We start from the raw sequence: 22,510 nt of genomic DNA, 5'->3' as shown, positions 1-22,510 counted from the left end.
AATATAAACAAATACAACTTTTGATTTTAATAATGTATTAGTAAATGCTGAAATTAACATTGACTAAGATTATAAATGTTTTGGTTACATATTATTTGGTAACACTTTATTTTACAGTGTCATTGTTACATCTTACATGTAGTAACTGTAGTAACAACTAGAAAACATGCATAATTACATGCAACTAACACTAAACCAAACCCTCATCCTATTGTAAGTACATGCAGTTATTTACTATTACACTGTACTTTAATATATATTTACACTTTAAAACTGACACCTTAAAATAAAGTGTAACCCTTTATTTTTAAGGTGTCTGTGTTACAGTGTAATTATACATTTAAGTAGTAGGCCTAATAATAATTAAAAACATGTACTTACTATAGGGTTAAGATTAGGGTTTGGTTTAGGGTTAGTTGCATGTAATTATGCACAATTTATAGTAATTACTACAGTTACTACATGTAACATGTAACAAGGACACTGTAAAATAAATGTCACCAATGTTAGTTAACTAAAGTTAAGAAATCAAACCTTTATAGTAAAGTGTTACCACAAATTTTTATAGGATCTTTATGAAGGAAAAGACTAGAGCATTGTCCCAATGCTAGTCCCATGTTAGCAATATGTATTCAGTATTTACCTATTTAAAAACATGAAATAGCACAGAGCGATACATCAACTTTACTCTGTGTTGAGTAACATTAACCATCCTGCACTGCTTGCATGTTTTTAATTTCGTTTCACATCAGCCACGTGTTGTTGTAACGTGTGTTGCACCTCTATCTTGCGTCTCCTCCACTTGCTCTCTATCTCTAGTGAAAACAGGAGTTTGTAGAGGTTTGGCAGGGTCTGTGCCACAGAGGGACTCTCCGGTAAAAGAGAAGAGACGTGCCCATTCAGATTAGAGGACGCCATGTGTCTCTCAGCAGACTCTCTGGGCCTATGGTGCTCATCGTGCACTTGTGCAGGTATGAAACTCATCAGACTCAGCATCCTTTGCATAAGACAGAAGATACTTCCTCAGTGGCTGTGTTAACAATTAACAGCAGAAAATGTTTTTGTTGTGTACTTACATGTCTCCAAGGCCTTTCCTCATAGTGGACATAAAGATGTTGAGCATAAAGATCATTAATAGCTTGACCCCATGCCAGAGCCAGTATGCCACAGTCATAGCATTAGTGATCCATTTCTGATACCTGTGAAACAGCATATCCAAACATCATGAGTGCTTATGAACAGCATCCAAATATTGCCTTTTAAATGAAAACCTTTTAGGTAACTTTTTTAGATTAAATTACGTCACTTTTATGTGTTTAATGAAAATTGTTGATGCACTGAAATTACTTTTATTCACCGAAAATGTTAATCTATTTAGTTGTACATAAACATTTAAATTGTGCATAAGGCAGTTTTTTTATTTAAATGTTTCTTTCAACATACCTTCTGATGTTATTTCATGTTTATTTTGTGCTGTAACTTGTAATAAAGAGGGAGAGATGATCGGTTTACTGCTGCTTGAACTGAAGCAGTGATCTGTCACGCCACAAAAAAGATTGCCAAAATGGTATTTATTGCTTGAATTTCTTAATAAAATTGACAGAATTTAAAAGCTGAGAGTTTTTCATTTCTACAGAGCCCCTAAAGGGACATAAAGGAAAAAATATGAGATGTGACGAAAAAAATATTTGTCAATGCTTTTGCGTTTTCTAGCAAATGTTTTGTGTTCCCCCGAGGAACTTTGCTTTAGCTCGCAAAGAACACAAAGGTTTATTTTTTAGATGGGTAGATTATTTGATGGTAGGTGAACTACAATGTGTGTAGTGAAGTTTTGTTCATACATCAAGACAGAGCCCCAAAAGGTGATGGGGGAAACAAATATGAGATTGGAGGAAAAAATATATTTCAATGCTTTTGCATTCTCTTGCAAAAGTTTTGTGTTCCCCTGAGAAAATTTGCAAAACTTTTGCGTTCCTGTTAAATTTAATGTTCTCTCACAAAAGTTTTGCATTCCCAAAGAAACTTTGCATTATCACACAAAACTTTTGCGTTCCCCTGAGAAACTTTGCATTCACTCACAAAACTTTTGTGTTCCCCTGAGAAATAGTGTTCTCACAAAAGTTTTGCATTCCCTGAGAAACTTTGCATTCTCTCACAAAACTTTTACGTTTCCCAGAGAAATTTTGCGTTGCTTCACAACACTTTTGTGTTCCCCTGAGAAATGTTGCGTTTTCTCACAAAAGTTTTGCATTCCCAAAGAAACTTTGCATTATCACACAAAACTTTTGCGTTCCCCTGAGAAACTTTGCTTTCACTCACAAAACTTTAGTGTTCCCCTGAGAAATAGTGTTCTCACAAAAGTTTTGCATTCCCTGAGAAACTTTGCATTCTCTCACAAAACTTTTGCGTTCCCAAGAAACTTTGCATTCTCTCACAAAACGTTTACGTTTCCCAGAGAAATTTTGCATTCTCTCACAAAAGTCTTGCATTCCCAGAGAAACTTTGTATTATTTCGCAAAACTTTTGCGTTCCCAGAGAAACTTTGTATTATTTCGCAAAACTTTTGCGTTCCCCTGAGAAATTTTGATTCTCTCGCTAAACTTTTACATTCCCTGTAAAGAGGAATGAGAGTGGTACACCCTGTCACTCACATTAGATTGACCAATAGCAAACCACAACCATCCAACCAATTCCTCACGGACAAAAAAGTCCCACCCTACGTTTCACTTGGATATATGTCACAATAGGGAAGAAAAGACTATTACAACTTGCGTTTCATGCCGAATTTGAACATTGCTGTTTAGGTCAATGATTTCAGCCCTCAAAAACTGTTTTGGGAATATTTTCACAAAAAAAAAAAATGTTTTGAAATAAACTACAATTAGTTCAGTATAGGGCTGCACGATTAATTGCACGAGATTGTCATGCGTGTCTCATCAGTAAAGCCGGTTCTGTGATTAGCGGTAAATGTCCATCACCTGCTTTCAAATGGAGTGGCACTTAATATACAGAGCCGTAGTTCGCGGACAAGCTACGCAATATCGTGTTCATAATCGCAGATGAATCGCTTTCGATTACGAACGCGATATTGCGTAGCTTGTCCGCGAACTACGGCTCTGTATATTAAGTGCCGCTCCATTTGAAAGCAGGTGATGGACATTTACCGCTAATCACAGAACCGGCTTTACTGACGAGACACGCATGACAAAAGCATGCGATTAATCGTGCAGCCCTAGTTCAGTACCTTTCCCATAAGGTTGTGGCACTCCACATTGGCAGTGTGAACAGCAAGAGCAGGTATGAGAGCGTCCGTTGAGATAAAGAGACATCCGGATTACTCAGAATCTCCAGCTGCCCCATGATATTACACAGCAGCACTAAAACAGAGAATAGCAAACTGTCTCTCTTCTGTATCAAATCTGCCATAATCGGAAATGCAAACAGGACACTACAGTACCTTCCTGAACCTTTTCTGGAGAGTTCTTATGTACTGTCAGCTCTTGATGGGATGGACTCACGGATGAACAAACCCCATTGATGGTCTTCTCCTCAGGTTGTTTGGGGGAGTTCTGCTGCGATTCCTCTTCCTCAGCACCATCAGCCTGTGTCAGCATCCAGTGATCTGAGCTCAGTGAATCATCAGATGCATCAGACTCCTTTCTCCGTTGAGGGTACAATGGCAAAGCGTCTGTCGAGGTGTGTGAGACACTTATGAATGACAGCGCTTCATGGAGTTGTTTCAGCTTTTTAAGATTGATTTTGAAATCACAAAGGTTCCAATTTGTCCGATTAGTCTTTCGAAAGAGGACAAAAGATTTACATGCATCTCTAAAATTTTATTCAGAAACTGATTTCACCAAGTTCAACATGTTCCAAGACTATCAAAGATGTTGATCCAGGAACAACATTCCAATCAACCAATCAGATTTGAGGGACAAGTTTACAGTTCAAGTCAAGTTTAGGCTTACAACCAGGGTTAGGTGCCTCTACATCAGTTTTATTCACCTATCATTTCCCTCTGATTTTAGGGATAACTTCTAGGTAGAGTTGGTTTAGAGGTAGCGATAGGGTTTGAACTAAATTTTCAAACTGGAATGTTGTTCCAGAATCAACAAATTATGTTGACCTAAGGTTTTATATTTTAAAAGCTGTGCATACGTTAACATTGCATTTATTACTGTCTTACCAAATGTAAAAAAGTACATTTTACACTTTACATATTTCTATGAATACTTCCGATAAATAATATATTTACAGTAAAACTTACTGCTCTGCTGCAGAAAGTATACGGTATCTTGGTATCCACTGTAGAAAGCCTTCTTCAAAACCTGACAATTAGCAATAAATGAAGTTAAAGGAATGTAAAAATGAAGTTAAAAGTACCTGTGTCGGAACCATAGTTACAGAACTCACCCTCCAGTCTCGAGGGAACATAGCATCTACCAGTCTGATGAAGTTGGTGAGGGAGCACTGGAAGGAGAGCTGCTGGATGATGGCGTCACAGAGGATGGTGGAGGTATCGGAGGGACAGATGTCCATGTTTCCAGCAAACGGGGAGATCGTGAGGGTGGGAGAGAAATCCTCTAAGGGCTGGATGTTTGTGAAACCTCCATCCATATAGTGCTGGGAAAGTATAGAGGTGTTATATTTTTAGCTTGTTTTAAGCAGCATGTTGGTTTAGTGTATTTCTGTAGTTCTGAGGCATGTTGCGCAGAGTGCTTAAAGTACAAACACTTTTACTCACCTCGCCTTTATACTGTGGTGGGATCACGCCAGAGTATACAGGAACAAAACAGCTGCACAAAAGAGCCTTAAAGAGGACGGAAAGAGACCACTTAAAGCAAAAGTGAAAGTACCGCACAGTTTTAAGTACTGAAATATTGTTGGAAGCCATTTCAGCACATTGTCATTTGAACCTGACAGATTTTAATAATACAAATTTTACCATGGTCAAAAAAGTTAGCCTACGTTATTTCATTTAGAATTTAAAGGTGCAGTTAGTGATTTTTGAGAATCGTTAAACACATGTACTAAAGCTACATTTTCTCTTTTGTAATGTCTCTCAGCCATCTCTCTTTCTACAGTCTTTCTTCAAATTTCCCTCCTGCTGTCTCCTTCCCCCTCATGAGTGGACATGCCCACTACTGCTGATTGGCTCACTCTCTCTCTCCCCTCCCCCATCATGAGTAGACACGCCCACAACTGCTGATTGGCTCACTCAGTCTCTCCTCCCCCATCATGAGTGGACACGCCCCCTAATTCTGATTGGCTCACTCTTCTCCCCCATCAAGAGTGGACATGCCCCCTACTGCTGATTGGCTACAAGTGTGTTGTACTGGGGTGCGTTTCTCAAAAGCATCATTAGCCAACTAACATCGCAAGTTCTGTCGTTACTTACATAGTTCAACGATTTGGTGTTTCCCGAAACCATAGTTCAAACGAACATTCGCAAACTGCATCGCAAACTTGTGTGGTTGGAACGACAGATCTCGAGCTGTATAGTTAGAAGCATAGTTTCCTGTTTTTATGACGTGGACTTAATAAATCCTTATCTTGAGCAAAATAAGCAAGCTGACATTAAGTACAATGTATATCTTTTATTTCGAATATATACAAATGGCATTTATATATTTTAGTTTGTCAAGAGATTTAAAGCACCGTTTAGGAGAGTGCGCATGTACATACGTGCTCTAGTACGTCAGAACAAGCATTTGATTAAATCTGGAAATAAAGGAAAATAACTGAGAAAATGAGAATTAGTCCATCCATAATTTATAGCAGAAATTCTAGCATTAATTCGATCTCAAACGGATTCATTTAAATAAGTTATTACTCCACCACCTGCGTGACATCATTCACCAACGTGGTTGAACCACAAGTTTGCGACAATACTGGGTGCTTCTCAATATCCCTCCTCGTCTCCTCACTCCTCCGTCCTCCATCCTATGACCCGGAAAACAATCGAGCTCAGCCATCTTGAAGGACATATCAATTCTCTAACTGCACCGCGAGGAGGCGAGGATCGAGGAGTGAGGAAGCTTCCTGAGGAGTTATGAGCAAGGATACACAGGTGCATCCTTTGCGGAAGTCTTTCTCATTGAGAAACGTGACGCACGCATAAATTCTCCTCCCCCTTCTTATCTGTCACAATAATTTAAATGTACGCTTTACTTTTACAGATTAAATAAACTTTATATCTCATATATTTCAACTAGGCATCTTGCTTTATTAATATATATATATATATATTTTTTTTAAATAAACAAACTTTAACAACATGTGGGTAGATCCCTCGAGCGCAGCTGATGACGCTTTGAAGTGACGCTAAAGGGAGCGAGGATTTATCATTTCACTTGATTCAATTCCTCCGTCCTCTCGTCTTTTCCTTGCGTCCTTCCCTCGCATCCTGGAGGGGTGGAGCTAAGACGCAAGGAAAGGAAACGAGGATGCACAAATAAGAATTGAGAAGCACCCACGGTTTCGGGAAACAGTCGTGACTAGCTACTTGATTTGTTCAACGTTGCGTCGTACTATGGTAGTTCAGCAGCGAGTTACATCGTTGTTCGGGAAACGCACCCCTGCTCGGTCCAATCCACTTTCAACAGCGTTTCTCAGAAATCGCTTACTGCACATTTAACCTGTATTATAAAGTTGGGAGAACACTACATTTAAACCAAAGTGATGATTGTTATTTAGATTTTCCTCTTCTTAAAAAGAGTTGTGTTTGTCTTTGTTAGAATTTTCCAACAAAAGCCGATATTATAGATATTACTATGGTAGCCTATGTGCAATATCTTTTCTAAAGTTTTGATGCTTTTGAATCCAAACTAATATAATTTATCTCGTTTTTGGTTAAAAATGAACATAACTGACAGCTGCCACACAAGTATTAAAACAATGCTTTTTACTAGTTTTAGGTGTGCTTTAATTTGATATACAATAGATTAATATTATTTATTTATTTTACTTGTTTATTGTGTTACCCACATTCAATCTTACAACTTCCCAAGTAATAAATGTGCGTTGACATTTACTGTTGTTGGGTGAATTTTCACAGGGTGCGAAATCCAGTCAATACTGTATATCAATACTTAATATTTTGATAGATTTACATATAGAATACATACACATTTTTAAACGAGATGGCAAAAAAATCATGCTTACTTTTATAAGGTCATCATTGGAAAGAAATTCCGACATCAAAACATTTTTTCCATCAGACATGCGAGTCATGGAAATATGCAGGCGGCCGGTGGCCAGAGTGTGGGCATTATCAGGCAGACAGCGCTGCAGTGTGACCTCCAGCCACCTGAAAATATCCACTGTGGGATTGAGAAGACCGAGCGGGTGTTGTTTGGTAAATCTCGCAAATTCCAAAAGCTGGTCTCGCACACGTCCTGTGAGAAGAAAATGTGGATTTAATGACTTATTTAACAGTTAATTTTAGGTCCTGATTCTTTTATCCAAGTGACTTACAGCAACTTTTGCATTCAGTTACTCTACAAAAGTAATTAATTATAGCTACTAATTACATCTTCAACAGTGTAATTAGATTACTTTGCTAATTACTCTTTCTAAAAAGTGTTGCATTACTTATTACAGGTAATAATTACTTTCTAAATCAACCTCGACCAGTTAAACAATACATGGATAGACATGAAATTGCTCTTTTAATTCTTTCAAATAAATAATATACAACTGCATAAATTATTCTTGAACTGACCAAGGTATTTAAAGGGAGAAGAATACATTAAAAACATACATTTTAACATTAGACGTTAATTTTTGATGTTAAATCCATATAGATTTGTTCTGTATAGTTTATACGATATTTAATGCAAGTACATCATGAGTAACTGTAATTCAATTACAAAAAAAAAAAAGTAGTAATCCCTTACATTTTCAAGGGAAAATTAATTCAATTACAGCAATGAATTATTTAGTAATGCATTACACCCAACACTGCTTACAGCACACTAAACCCTGGAACAACCTGATCATTTTTGGATGGAGTTTGAACCTAAAACCTTTACAAGTACAACACTATAGTCAATAAATGAAGGTGAATATGAATAGAAACATCTCCAATTACCTAGATTGGACCCACACACAACTGCTGCAGCCACGAGAGAGCCAGCAGATGCGCCATACACTCTTGGTGCTCCTTGCAGGATCCAGGCTGCATTATCCAAAAGACTCTGTGCAGCACCGAGTTGATAAGTTGCTAGAAAGCCAGATCCACAGAAAGACACTGAGAGGTTCTCATTTTTAGACAGAATGCATAACGGTGATGACATGACTGGAAAAATCCTCTCGTAGTTGAATGGTATCAGTTCTTCAGGTCTGTAACTCTAACTCAAGTCAAGGACAATCCGAGCAACACATTAAAACAGACGGTCACGGTGTTGTTAAAATAAAAAAAAAATGTAAAAAAAAAAAAAAAATCAGGAAAAGTTCCTCCTTCCCCTCTAGGATCCCATGAATGATCTCAAATCAATTCCTCACTTCATGATGTCAGAATTAGGCCTATTATATGTGTGTCTGCCACAATGTTCACATGTCTACATTATTGTCATCTTCAGAGCAATACGAATTACTTGACATTTAGTAAATGTCTTAAAATGAGCATATGACTAGATTAGATAGAGATAAGCGAAACCAGGCGTGGGTTACAAGCACATCCACCAAGAGGGAGAATGGATCATAGAAGAACTGAATCAATACAATTGACACAGTTAGTTGATTTGCCATGAGCAATAAGCCAGTAATGTCACTTCCCCAGAGCTGAACTGGGGTTCTCAACCTTTTTGACTCAAAGGCCCCTTATTGGCCCCAACAATATTCAAAGGCTCAATGACTTTTCCAGTTGTTCATAATTTATTAGATAAAAATAAGGATAATGATTTTTTATTTATTTATTTATTTTTTTTTACTCAAACTTTCTATCGGATAAAAGATTTTAGAGCTTGGCATAAGTAGAAAAATCTGTTTATTTCAAGATTATAAGATTTTATTAATTTACATGACTTTTCCAGGTCTAGAAATCACACTTTGAAAATTAGGTTATAAAGGTTTTTCCAAGACACTGGGAATCCTGGTTCTACAAAGAAATTAAAATACAACCCGAATTGTTGGGACGTTTTTTAAATTTGAATAAAATGATTTTTAGTAATGTCATTTGACACAATCATGCCGATGAGTGATGCATTGTCGTCTGAGGGCCGAAGACCACAGGCATCCAATAAAGGTCTTCGGCCTTGTCCCTTACGCACAAAGATTTCTCCGGTTTCTCTGAATCTTTTGATGATGTTATGCACTGTAGATGATGAGATTTGCAAAGCCTTTGCAATTTGACATTGAGGAACATTGTTTTTAAAGTATTCCACAATCTTTTTACGGACTCTTTCACAGATTGGAGAGCCTCTGCCCATTTTTACTTCATTTTATTCAAATTTATAAAACGTCCCAACTTTTCCAGAATTCGGGTTGTAAGAAATATATTGATCTTTAGTTGTTTAGGCTTATTTTAATGCCTGTTTTGTCATATTTTAAGTCATACTGAGGACCCCTGGTTTAGAACACTGCTTTAGATGGTATTTCATTTCATTGACCCATTTATCAACATTTTTCAAATTATTTTATATTATTATTATATTATTTTATATTATTATTTTTCAAATTATTTTATAATTATTGTACTAGATTTTATGAGACAAAAAATGAAACATTTACTTAACTATTTAAAAAAAAAACATATAAACTATTTAATTATTTACTTTTGACTGCAAAAAGCCTTAAAAATCAAATAAAATTTAATAAAATATAAACTTTCCCTTATACATTCATAATCTATTTTAACGTAAAATATATATAAAAAAAAAGTTCACGAGCATCTAATTTGTCAATTACTTTTATACAGTTATTAGGCAATTATTGAAAACAGATTTCAGTGTACATATTAATAATGTTACTTGATTAATGCAGTGCAGTCCAAAAATATGCAAAAAATGTAAAGAAAAAAAAAAAAAACATTGCACAATTTTACAACCTGAGAGAACATTTCATATCAACTCCAAACAACAAGACTATGAGAATCAAATTATAATTGTTGCGTTGATTAATTAGTGTCGTTTAGCTTTCAACGCATACTCACAGCAAACAACTGCATAAACCACCCTGAGTCAAATGTAAACTTCAACAGAGCATCTCCAAAAATATTCCATTGGTTCTGCCACAGAATATCAACAATCTCTGGAGCTGTAGACGGCAGTCCTTATCTCCTTACCATACTGTATCGGATGTTCAGCTCTGGGGTTTCCCATTTTAAAAGGTCAGGTTAATTGGTTACTAAGGCTGACCCTGGGTCAGGATGTAGAAGTGAGTGTCATGGGATTGGGGATATGCTGAAGTTGTGATCAGAGCTGGGGCTCGGGGTAGTAGGGGTCGATACAGGTGATACTTCCAGAGCATCTTCTCTGTAGTCAGGGGATGCAGGACTATCAGGAGACTCTAAAGGTTCTGCACGCTCTGATCTGCCTTGCATTATTTCCTCAGGGGTCTTCAGGAACCTGCAGCAGAACGAGGGACAGTTTTAAAGACATTTAAGTAGGGATTGAGAAACATATGGGCCAGAACGCAGAAGCTGATTTCACCAAGTGCAACATGATCCTGGATCAACATCTTTGTTGATTCTGGAACAACATTCCTAACAATCAATCAGATTTGAGGGACAAGTTTACAGTTTATGTCAAGTTTAGGCTTACAACCAGGGTTAGGTGCTTCTACATCAGTGTTATTTACCTATCATTTCCTTCTGATTTTAGGAATAAGTAATGGGTAGGGTTAGGTTTAGGTGTAGGAATATGGATAGGACTTAATTTTCAGACAAGAATGTTGTTCTTGGGTCAACATATTTTGTTGATCCTGGAACAACATTCTTATCTGAAAATGTTGTTCCATGTTATTTCCTTTTTGAGATCATCATGCCCAGTTTATCAGATTTAACAGTTTTAGCTCCCCCTTGTGTGAGTTTAAAAATCTACTAACTCCTTGTCAGTGAATAAAAATTCGGTTTTCAAATATTTTTGTGAATTTCTAATACATTTTGTCTAAAAATTTTTACTTGAATTTTTTTTTTAATTCACAAAGTTTAGGGACATTTACTCATTCTGATTTTGTACTATTTCCACATTTTAGAATAACAGTAAAGTGATTATAGTATGAAATGACAGATACAGAAGTAATATCCACAGATCAAAATAAGTGTACTTCTTTAAAGCATGATATCAGATTATTAAAACTTTTAATTTGACATTATTATAAAGTGCACTTTTTTAAAAGTGTGCTTAAGTGTGTTAAGAGTCAATAAAGTGTATTCTCAGTATTAAAGATTATGAGGGACATTATTTTATTTTTATTTTTTTAAATGATGATTTGCACCGATAAATAATTTATAATAAACACTGAAATATTCCATAAAAAAATAAGAATTGTCAATTTTTTAATTCATGGTGACTTTAAAAATATACTTGAAGTACACTGCAAATGCACATACAATACAATTACACGTCTTTGTTACAAAGGGTGTGTCTCATTTACCATTATTACATGGAATTATATAGGAATTTTATCAGCATCACCATCAACTAACAACTGAAAACCCATACAAGTCAACTCCGACATTTGAATAATGACAAATACAAATGTCTCCACTTACCGGAAGAGCAGCCTCTGCCCTGTCTCTTTTTTGATAATGTTGAGCTTGTAGTAATGACGTAATGCTCTAGACATTTTCTCATAGGTCATATTGGCCCTGTTCTGCAATAACAAACAAACAGACCTGATTATTATCAATAACACTCAAACAAAGCAGAAGAGAGTGGGTCTCTCCTGTTACAGCACCTTGTGGTTGCCCCAGAGTCGTGCCAGTCCATTGGGATCCACCACTCTGAAGATCATGGCGTCTGAATCCTCCCAGCGTATGAAGGCCTCATACCTACTGTCCGACAGCAGGTGGTACACATAGTCCCATAAGAGTTTGCAGTCTAATGAAAAGACGGAATGGTCAAAAGCATATTACTTTATGGTTTTTGACATACAGTCATTTTTTACTCTTTTTTTCTTCATTTCCAGGGATTGGTAATTATTAAATGATATAGCAGCCATAGTTAATGTCTGCAAGAATATGCAATCTTTGCACCTGCAATCTTTCCATTGGCCTCAGTGGTGTGTGTGGTGTTTCCAGGTCTTTCAGGTTTATTGGACAGGTTGAGAGGTTCATCTGTACAGTTAACATTAGAAGGTTGTCTGGTTTTGTCTGGAGATGTCTGTTGCATTTTTTCCTTAGGAGAATTTTGAGGAAGCTCTGCAAAATGAAAGTGGAAGTGAAGTGACATGTAGCCAAGTATGGTGTCCCATACCCAGAATATGTGCTCTGCATTTCATCCATCCAAGTGCACACACACACACACACACACACACACCATGAACACACACCCATAGCAGTGGGCAGTCGTTTTTGCTGCAGTGCTGGGGGAGTGATTGGGGGTTAGGTGTCTTGCTCAAGGGCACTTTACTTGTGGGTAATGAGAGTGGAAGAGAGTGCTGTTCACGAAAGCTGAAGATTTTTAAGCATTTCGGTTTAAAAACAAGTAATTTTAAACCACTGAAACGCAATAAGCAGCAAGAGAGAACTCATTTCGCAATATGCGCGTGCTGCGTGAGAGACTGTTTCTGAGCCTGTTTGAGAGACGCGCACACATGAAGCCGTTGCTCATACAGCGTTTGAGTACTGCACTGAGTACTTTTTGCTGCCTTATTGGGCTGGAACGGTTAAATACTAGTGCTGTCAAATTGATTAATCGCATCTAACATAAAAGTTTGTGTTTACATAATATATGTGTGCGTGTATATATATTATTATATTTATTTATAAAATGGTTAGTTCCAGTCCTTGATTCTGATTGGTCAATAGTGTATCACTGCAACACCCTTAGCAACATAAAAAAATCAATATAGTTCAATGTATTATGTATTTAAGCAAAATTAACTGTTTATATATTATTTATGTAATGAATTACGAGTGACCCCTGCTGGCGTTATGTTGCATCATTCACTTTTAGGCCACACCCTTCCCACTGTCAAAGAATCTTCTCATAAGGGAGATATTTTGATATGTGCGAGTGTCTGAGTGGAAGCCCACAGTTTCCGAAGTGCGGAAAGATGATGTATGTGTAAGAGGAAATATCATATATGGTGTTAAAAAAAATAAATGACACAGCCGATGAGAACAGTTCCTATAAATATTTTTTTAGTGGAAGGATTGCATTTAATGAATTTACTTTTAAAAAGTAACATTAATATATAAATTTTTAGTTTTCATACTTACTGGTGGTAACCAAGTACCTTATTGCTTACATATTATATATATATGGTGTCCACACACACACACACACACACACACACAAATTTATATATGTTATAATTTATATGTATGTATATGTATGTATGTATGTATGTATGTATAGGGATGTCATATATACAGTGGGTACGGAAAGTATTCAGACCCCCTTAAATTTTTCACTCTTTGTTATATTGCAGCGATTTGCGAAAATCATTTAAGTTAATTTTTTTTCTCATTAATGTACACACGGCACCCCATATTGACAGAAAAACACAGAATTGTTGACATTTTTGCAGATTTATTAAAAAAGAAAAACTGAAATATCACATGGTCCTAAGTATTCAGACCCTTTGCTCAGTATTTAGTAGAAGCACCCTTTTGATCTAATACAGCCATGAGTCTTTTTGGGAAAGATGCAACAAGTTTTTCACACCTGGATTTGGGGATCCTCTGCCATTCATCCTTGCAGATTCTCTCCAGTTCTGTCAGGTTGGATGGTAAACGTTGGTGGACAGCCATTTTTAGGTCTCTCCAGAGATGCTCAATTGGGTTTAAGTCAGGGCTCTGGCTGGGCCATTCAAGAACAGTCACAGAGTTGTTGTGAAGCCACTCCTTCGTTATTTTAGCTGTGTGCTTAGGGTCATTGTCTTGTTGGAAGGTAAACCTTCGGCCCAGTCTGAGGTCCTGAGCACTCTGGAAAAGGTTTTCGTACAGGATATCCCTGTACTTGGCCGCATTCATCTTTCCCTCGATTGCAACCAGTCGTCCTGTCCCTGCAGCTGAAAAACACCCCCACAGCATGATGCTGCCACCACCATGCTTCACTGTTGGGACTGTATTGGACAGGTGATGAGCAGTGCCTGGTTTTCTCCACACATACCGCTTAGAATTAAGGCCATAAAGTTCTATCTTGGTCTCATCAGACCAGAGAATCTTATTTCTCACCATCTTGGCAAACTCTATGCGGGCTTCCATGTGTCTTGCACTGAGGAGAGGCTTCCGTCGGGCCACTTTGGGTTCTTCTTTACCTCTCTCACCAAGGCTCTTCTCCCCTGATAGCTCAGTTTGGCCGGACGGCCAGCTCTAGGAAGGGTTCTGGTCGTCCCAAACGTCTTCCATTTAAGGATTATGGAGGCCACTGAGCTCTTAGGAACCTTAAGTGCAGCAGAAATTTTTTTGTAACCTTGACCAGATCTGTGCCTTGCCACAATTCTGTCTCTGAGCTCTTCAGGTGGTTCCTTTGACCTCATGATTCTCATTTGCTCTGACATGCACTGTGAGCTGTAAGGTCTTATATAGGCAGGTGTGTGGCTTTCCTAATCAAGTCCGAATCAGTATAATCAAACACAGTTGGACTCAAATTAAGGTGTAGAACCATCTCAAGGATGATCAGAAGAAATGGACAGCACTGAGTTAAATATATGAGTGTCACAGCAAAGGGTCTGAATACTTAGGACCATGTGATATTTCAGTTTTTCTTTTTTAATAAATCTGCAAAAATGTCAACAATTCTGTGTTTTTCTGTCAATATGGGGTGCTGTGTGTACATTAATGAGGAAAAAAAATGAACTCAAATGATTTTAGCAAATGGCTGCAATATAACAAAGAGTGAAAAATTTAAGGGGGTCTGAATACTTTCCGTACCCACTGTATATATATATATATATATATATATATATATATATATATATATATATATATATATATATATACACGATTAATGGTTTAAACACTGACCAGTTTGCATGGCTTGTGGATGCTCAGGGTAAGCAGATAAGGGTTTCCCCTCCTGGCTCTGATCTGTGCTGCATCCAGCTGTTAACACCCGAGAATTTGGATTCACAGGACAAACAGGAACACTTCTGTTAGAGGGAACACAAGGACCTGCAAGACCATTTATCAAGTGCTATTTACAACTGTAATTGCAAAGCAAATTAACATTTTATTCATAACATTACAGGGTCAAGTCTGAAACAAAAAGGCAAATATGAAAAGAAAAAAATGTGTAATATTGTTTGAATGGAGTTAAGGCTGATTTAGCCACACCTATTGGCAACAGCTCTAGTTTTGCAACCAGGAAATTCCCTCCTGCATAAAGGAATGGGTGTTATATAACCCCATGTTTTACAAATGAATCAGTGTTTCCATTTAGAATCAATTAGAAAGTACTTGCTAAAATACAAAACTGATATAAAACGTTCACTAAGTATGATATGCAGTATGCTTCTCTTTAGGGCTGAGAAGCATATTTGAGCAAAAACAGTGGCTCAGTTCCTTCCACAATGTGTTTGCTACAAGCTTTGGCAAGCCACTTCATTTATTCTCTGGCACTTGTTCAAGTAGGAAGTTAGACATTTATCAATATGACTACAATAGGAGAATTACAGAAGAACAGAGTGAACAAGGGTCCTCTTAGCTTGTTACTTTACCTTGCCTTGAAATTCAAACAACCAAATAAATCATAAGATAGATAGATAGATAGATAGATAGATAGATAGATAGATAGATAGATAGATAGATAGATAGATAGATAGATAGATAGATAGATAGATCACCTGTTGTCCCATGCACGTCAAGCATCTGTTGTGACTGCGTGTTGGAGTTCGACAGCGGACTGAAGATTGCACATCTCCTTTGCTGCTTCACATGTTGAAGGAGTTCATACAGAACATCACCTGTTCACAGCAGTTGCCATCCAAGGTTATCATAAACGGTATGGACAAAACTGATAACTATAACCTAATAGATTTAATATCACACACCAGAGCTGGGACAGCGGAGACGGAAGTCCTCCTTGGTGAGAAGACAAAGTGCCTTTCCGTTCATCTCAAATCTTTGGTGGTCCGCACGTCGCAAAGAATATTCCCTCTGAGCCCAGCGCAGCCAGAGATTCACATCCTCTTTATCCCACAAAGAAGGATTGATCCCTGTACATTACAACCATAAAATAAAGGACATTTACTCACCCTTGTGTCATGCCAAATCTGTATGATTTTTTTTTTTTTTTTTTTTTTGAGAAACATTTTGTGCATAATGTCCAATAATGAAAGCAGATAGTGTGAAGTGGCTACAAATTTCCAATAAAAAAACAAACAAAAAAAAACAAACAAAAAAAAACATATAAACATGTAAAAAGTAGTCTTTTGCTATATTCCTTGTCCAGTTTGTATTTGGAACAGACCAAAATTGATATCATAATTTGATGAAAATCCCTTCCGTGTGTCGCAGCTTGTAAATGTAAATGTGTATATATTTAAACCTGATGTGATGTATCTGGAGATGCAAGGTTTGAATATTTGAATGTGATTTGAGAATAAATTGAGGGAATATTTTCAATCTATTCCTCTTACAAAACTTTTGTATGGCTTTAGGTATGGAAGCTTGTTTTTCGCCACTGAATAAAAATAAAACAGGCAATTACGACTTGTTATCTCACAATTCTTACTTTTTTTCTCACAATTGCAAGTTTACATCTTGAAATTCTGACTTTTTTTCTTAGGATTGTGTGATATAAACTCGCAATTTCGAGTTATAAGGTCAGAATTAAATGACATAACATCGCAATAGCAAGTTATAAAGTCAGAATTGCGAGATATTAAGTGCACATTTGAATTGTGAGTTATAAAGTCAGAATTGTGAGATAAAAGTCAGAATTGTGCAGTTATAAAGTCAGAATTGTGAGATAAAAGTCAGAATTGTGAGTTATAAAGTCAGAATTGCGAGATATAAAGTCAGAATTGCACGTCATAAGGTCAGAATTGCAAGTTATAAAGTCAGAATTGGGAGATAAGTCAGAATTTTGAGTTATAAAGTCAGAATTGCGAGATATAAAGTCAGAATTGCAAGTTATAATTTCAGAATCGCGTGATATAATGTCAGAATTGCGAGATATAACTCAGAATTACGTGATATAAAGTCAGAATTGCAATTTATAAAGTCAGAATCGCGTGATAAAATGTCAGAATTGTGAGTTATAAAGTCAGAATTGCAAGATAAAAGTCACAACTGCAAATTATAAAGTCACAATTGTGAGATATAAAGCAAGAATTATGAGATAAAAGTCAGAATTGTGAGATAAAAGTCAGAATTGTGAGTTATAAAGTCAGAACTGCGAGATATAAAGTCAGAATTGCACGTCATAAGGTCAGAATTGCAAGTTATAAAGTCAGAATTGGGAGATAAGTCAGAATTTTGAGTTATAAAGTCAGAATTGCGAGATATAAAGTCAGAATTGCAAGTTATAATTTCAGAATTGCGAGATATAACTCAGAATTACGTGATATAAAGTCAGAATTGCAATTTATAAAGTCAGAATCGCGTGATAAAATGTCAGAATTGTGAGTTATAAAGTCAGAATTGCAAGATAAAAGTCACAACTGCAAATTATAAAGTCACAATTGTGAGATATAAAGCAAGAATTGTGAGATATTAAGTCAGAATTGTGATTTTTTTTCCCTCAAAATTTCCCTTAATAACTCACAATTGCGAGTTTATATCTCAAAACTGAAAATAAGTCAGAATTGCACAACTCGCAATTACAACTTTTTAACATGCAATTCTGACTTTTTAACATGCAATTGCAACTTATATCATACAGTTATGACTTTATAACTCACAATTGCTACTTCATATCAATTTTGAGAAAAAAAGTCATAATTGCTAGATGTATACTCGCAATTGTAAGAAAAAAAGGCAGAATTGTAACATAAAAAGTCGCAATTATCCTTTTTTTAATTATTATTCCATGGTGAAAACAAGCTTCTATACTTTAGACTACAAGATAAATATATGAAGACAGATGTTTTATGGTAGCTACTGTCATGGTGCTTTTTGACCTTTTGAAGCCCACTGGCTGTGTGGAAATATATGCATCTAAACAATTATTGTGTTCTATGGAAGATATGTTTTAAACGGCATGATGTTGAGTACATCCTTTAATGCACCTAAAACATGTTTAGGTGTTGTGGTCTATGCTTTTAAAGTAATCACAGCAGTGGAGGTTTTATGTGGGAACATACGTAGTCTTCCAGGTAGCTTGCACAGTTCATCAGGCATAGCCTCATACATGGAGGGAGGTCCATTTTGAGGGTTGGGCAGAATGGGCGTGCAAACTTGGGGTTCCTTCCCACTACAACTCTGCTGAAGCTTGGAAGGGAAAGCAGAAAGAAACATTTAAAAAAAAAATATATATATATATATATATAATATATATATATATATATATATATATATATATATAAGCCTTAATTCCCTTTCATGTTTACCTTTTAGGGATATATAATAATGCATTTATATGAATGAATCAGGAAGGAAAGAAACTAGATAATGACTCATATTTTGCTGAATGAAAACAAACTGAGATCTCACACAGCAAAAGTGAAAGTAAATTTGAGGCGCACAGTTTTTATTTTCAGTTTTACACTGCCACCTAAATTGTTAATAAAATAGATTTGCATCACAAATCTACAATAATAATTTTACTTTCATGTTTTGACATTTGAGAAGGTTTGCAGGGTAACAAAACAGCTAGTTTAATATAACATTTGCTTAAAGTGAGCAGTTTCAAGTGATTTTTTGCGTGATTCAATTACTTTCCTTTGTTGTTTATTGAGGCACAAATAAAACGTTGATTACTCATTCATATAATTCATTAACAGTAGGTCTACAATACACTTATATTTTCGTGAGTGAGTGCTGTGTCTACTGAAGCTCTTACCTTTATTAAAGGTGGCGGTGAGGAGGCGTCACTCATGTTCTTCAACCTTCAAGACTTGACAGACTCTTCTAATTATATCAATAACTGATTAAAATATCAACAGCTGGTCGATATATACACCGAAGAAAGCATTTGAGTCGTAGTCTGACACAGCAGAGTTTGTCTTTTTCTTATGCGGATCGCCTGCAATATTTAGAATCCTTCCGGGAAATGAAAACGAAAGAGACGAAATAGAGCGGATCTGCCAGGGGCTGTGTGCACTTAAATCTCACAAACACTGTAGGGAAAAGATCGGCCCTGTTTGTGAATGACTCTCAAATAGCCCGTCTGGTGTTTCCTGAAATACCAGAACGATTATTAATGTGAAGTGTGTGGAAAATATGCACAGTGGTTAAACTTTAAACCTGAAAAAGAAACTTTAAAACAACAATGCAAACTATAACAAAATGATTCTACGAGAACCAGAAAAGTATCTGTGTGTGTTCATGTTTAAGTTTTCTACTTTAAGTTTTGTTTATCATTGTATTTATCAATTTCTGTCAGCATTTTTTCTGTTGAGGTGCGTCTTACGCAATCTATAGGCTACTTGTAATTGAGAGCCCTAGAAACGTGAGGAAAACGTTCATTCAGCTATTAGCCTACATTTTATTAAAAATATGAATTAGACTTTAGCGTCTTCTGGGACAGACTCTATCATCCCCTGACAAGTAGTTTAGAAGATGGATGGATTCAGTGTCTTAACAATAAGCTAAAGTGAACATTACAAAATAATACAATTATGAAATGAAAGAAAATATAAATTAAATAACAATAATGGTAATTGTTTAGTGTAGCCTAGGGTTTGTCAGTTGATGTTATAAAATGGCCCAGGTAAGTTTGAAGTTCATAGCCTGCTCTCAGTTTCAGTAGGCCTATTAGTATTTTATTAACCCTCATGTATGGTAGACCAGGTACAGTTGGTTCAGAGGTACAGTTGGTTCAGGGGTACAGTTGAAACAACTTAACTTGCGTATGCAACAAGTCTGATCAGTGAAATTTGCTTAGCACATGCGTATTAGCGCCCTCTTCGATCGTGGGAAATTTGAAGTACATGCAGTTCTCCAGTCCAAAGATATCGGCGAAAGTTTTTTTTCTAAGGTAATTTTTTCACTTCACCACGTCGCTTCCACATTGATCCTTACAGCCACATAAATTAAAAATTAGCTATCATTTCTTTTTTCAGTCTATCTGAAATACAATTGTTTTTCTTGAAATTTTGTGACTTTTTCTCATTTAGGGTCATAAACATGCATGCAAAGTTTCAACACACTGATGTGTTGTCAAATGTACATACAGAGATTTTATACGTTCATACTGTTCATGGGTCAGTTTGACCCATATAGACAGAAATTCAAATGCAACCACAGACACAAAATACAAAACAATTCTGTGTTGTATGTTAGAGCTCTTCAACTCTTGTCCTGAAGTGCCAGTGTCTTGCTGAAAGCTAAATATCTGAACAAGTTCTGTGCCAAGTTTTAGGTTGATATCTCAAAAAAAGAACTTTCAGTAAAAAATTTTGTGCACAGTACCAAACTTTTTCACTAGACGATATCCAGACTCCACCAGTGACCATAGTGGCGGCTACTGGTCTGTCAGAGAGGGGAAGCTCATTTTCGGCCTACATCATAAAATTGTCTATTTATTTAAAAGTAAATTCTGCCCTACGTTCCTTTTCAAGAAAATGGTCTGTGACCCTGTCGTACCAACTAGGAGTCTTTTCAAGTGACTTGACCAGTGTCCTCTCAATGGCCAGCAGAGCTAGGCTGCTTAAACGGCCTTGGCCCATTGTGTTTCGGGTGTAGGACTTGAGTCGCTTTAAACAGGAGAAGCACTAAATCAATCTTAGGTGTTGATCTGCCCTGCTGTTTAATTCTAAGTTTTTCCTCGTAAGGAACACTTTCAAATGGCTTCGCCAAAATCAGGTCGACAATATTAGCACCGTCTGCCATCGTGCGCAGTTTCACCCACGACGCTAGCCTAGCCTACTAATGTTATATGAATGAATGAATGAATGAATGAATGAAGGAATGAATGAATGAACGATCTAAAAAAAAAATATTAAACTCTGTAAAACTGAAACAAGGAATGTGGTGTATAATTGTGTGAAATGTATGATGAAAATCAAGCAATTTCGCCAAGCAAATATCAAAGAAATAGGTTGCAGCAGTTTTTATTTCGACTGAACTTGAGAAATCCGCGATGGGACTGAGCGCGAATAGCTTCAGTAATTCCTTATAGTACAGAATCGCTGTCAGTCAAAAGGAGATGCAGTCTTTCGACAGACCCTCCAATCATCACGCAGAAGCTCGGAGTCCGGGCCAGCCCACTCCCCATTCACCCCCAGAGACGCTGCGCGTCCGTGGGCGGGACATAATCGCAGCGTTTATCCAATGACCGTCTAGTTTCGAAGCGCTGAAAAAAACCGTTCAAAGCAGCCCCATTGAAGTCAATGGACGCTGGGCTTCAATAGGGAAATGCACTGTGACGCTGCGGGAATGTATGAGAAGGAAATCGAGTCAGCCGACCTGCTATATGTAACTGATTCTGAACGAACTCGTCTTTGAGATGAACGTTTTCTAACGCATTTTTAGTCAATAAAATGTTAATACAATAGTACATATTTGACCATTAATTTTGTGACATTAAGCCGAGCTTCCCTTGCAGTCTTAAAGAAATCGCCACTGATTTCCATATATGGTTAGTGATCTGAACCATATTTTTCCATACTTTTCGAAATATATATGAAGTAGACATCATATTCAGAAGAAGTTTGGGCAGTAATGTTAATATTTTATTTGAATTCAGTCACTAAAACACATATAAAAAAACATCCGGAAAGAATCAGAGTGTGTGTTATTAGGGATGTAACGATGCATCTGGAACCGGTTGAAAATCGATTAAAATATGTGACGATTCAAGTCGGTTGAGATGCTAAATGAATCGCGATACATTTGGGGGCGGGGGGTTATATGAATGTATAGCTGAGGAGAACTGACTGTGTTCAGAAAAGTTTAGATGGTATTTTCTTTTCATCTAACTTCCATACAATGGCTTTTAAAATAGTTTTAGCGCACAGCGCTGTTTGTTTAGAGCGGTAACCATGGAAGCGCTGTATTGCCGCTGTTCCATAAGCGCCACCTGTATGGCATTATTTTACTGTCAATTGTCGAGAGCACATTATTGTGACGCGAGAGCATATCAATGTAATGCGCGAGCGCAAATCTGTCCGCTCGCGCGCGGATTTCCTCTGCTCTCGCGCAAATCTGTCCGCTCGCGCGCGGATTTCCTTTGCTCTCGCGCAAATCTGGACGCGCGCGCTCAAATATACAGTACTCTCTTATGAACTGCCT

General features: G+C 36.8%; 2 protein-coding genes across 4 annotated transcripts; both read right to left on the bottom strand.

Moving 5' to 3' along the window:
* Positions 1–418: 418 nt before the first annotated feature.
* On the bottom strand, positions 419–9,355 carry pnpla1 (patatin-like phospholipase domain containing 1). The gene is made up of 9 exons (XM_048178860.1): positions 8,093–9,355; positions 7,165–7,397; positions 4,745–4,810; positions 4,414–4,623; positions 4,268–4,328; positions 3,458–3,688; positions 3,245–3,377; positions 1,077–1,199; positions 419–997 (listed from the first exon to the last, which is right to left on the bottom strand). The coding sequence occupies exons 1-9, from the start codon at positions 8,295–8,297 to the stop codon at positions 733–735; spliced, it is 1,527 nt and encodes a 508-aa protein (XP_048034817.1). The 5' UTR covers positions 8,298–9,355; the 3' UTR covers positions 419–732.
* Positions 9,356–9,809: 454 nt separating this feature from the next.
* Positions 9,810–19,408, bottom strand: etv7 (ETS variant transcription factor 7). 3 transcript variants are annotated; one of them, XM_048178863.1, is made up of 9 exons: positions 19,119–19,408; positions 18,421–18,547; positions 16,165–16,329; positions 15,958–16,077; positions 15,140–15,217; positions 12,200–12,364; positions 11,902–12,044; positions 11,717–11,817; positions 9,810–10,568 (listed from the first exon to the last, which is right to left on the bottom strand). In XM_048178863.1, the coding sequence occupies exons 1-9, from the start codon at positions 19,152–19,154 to the stop codon at positions 10,385–10,387; spliced, it is 1,119 nt and encodes a 372-aa protein (XP_048034820.1). In that variant the 5' UTR covers positions 19,155–19,408; the 3' UTR covers positions 9,810–10,384. The 3 variants fall into 3 exon arrangements, with proteins under 3 accessions (XP_048034820.1, XP_048034818.1, XP_048034819.1); XM_048178861.1 differs by having other exon boundaries at positions 9,812–10,568; positions 15,140–15,286; positions 19,119–19,404; XM_048178862.1 differs by having other exon boundaries at positions 9,812–10,568; positions 15,140–15,286; positions 18,421–18,541; positions 19,119–19,402.
* Positions 19,409–22,510: the final 3,102 nt, after the last annotated feature.

Source organism: Megalobrama amblycephala, linkage group LG24, assembly GCF_018812025.1.
Source record: "Megalobrama amblycephala isolate DHTTF-2021 linkage group LG24, ASM1881202v1, whole genome shotgun sequence".
NCBI lineage: Eukaryota > Metazoa > Chordata > Actinopteri > Cypriniformes > Xenocyprididae > Megalobrama > Megalobrama amblycephala.
This window is presented reverse-complemented; position numbering and strand designations above follow the sequence as displayed.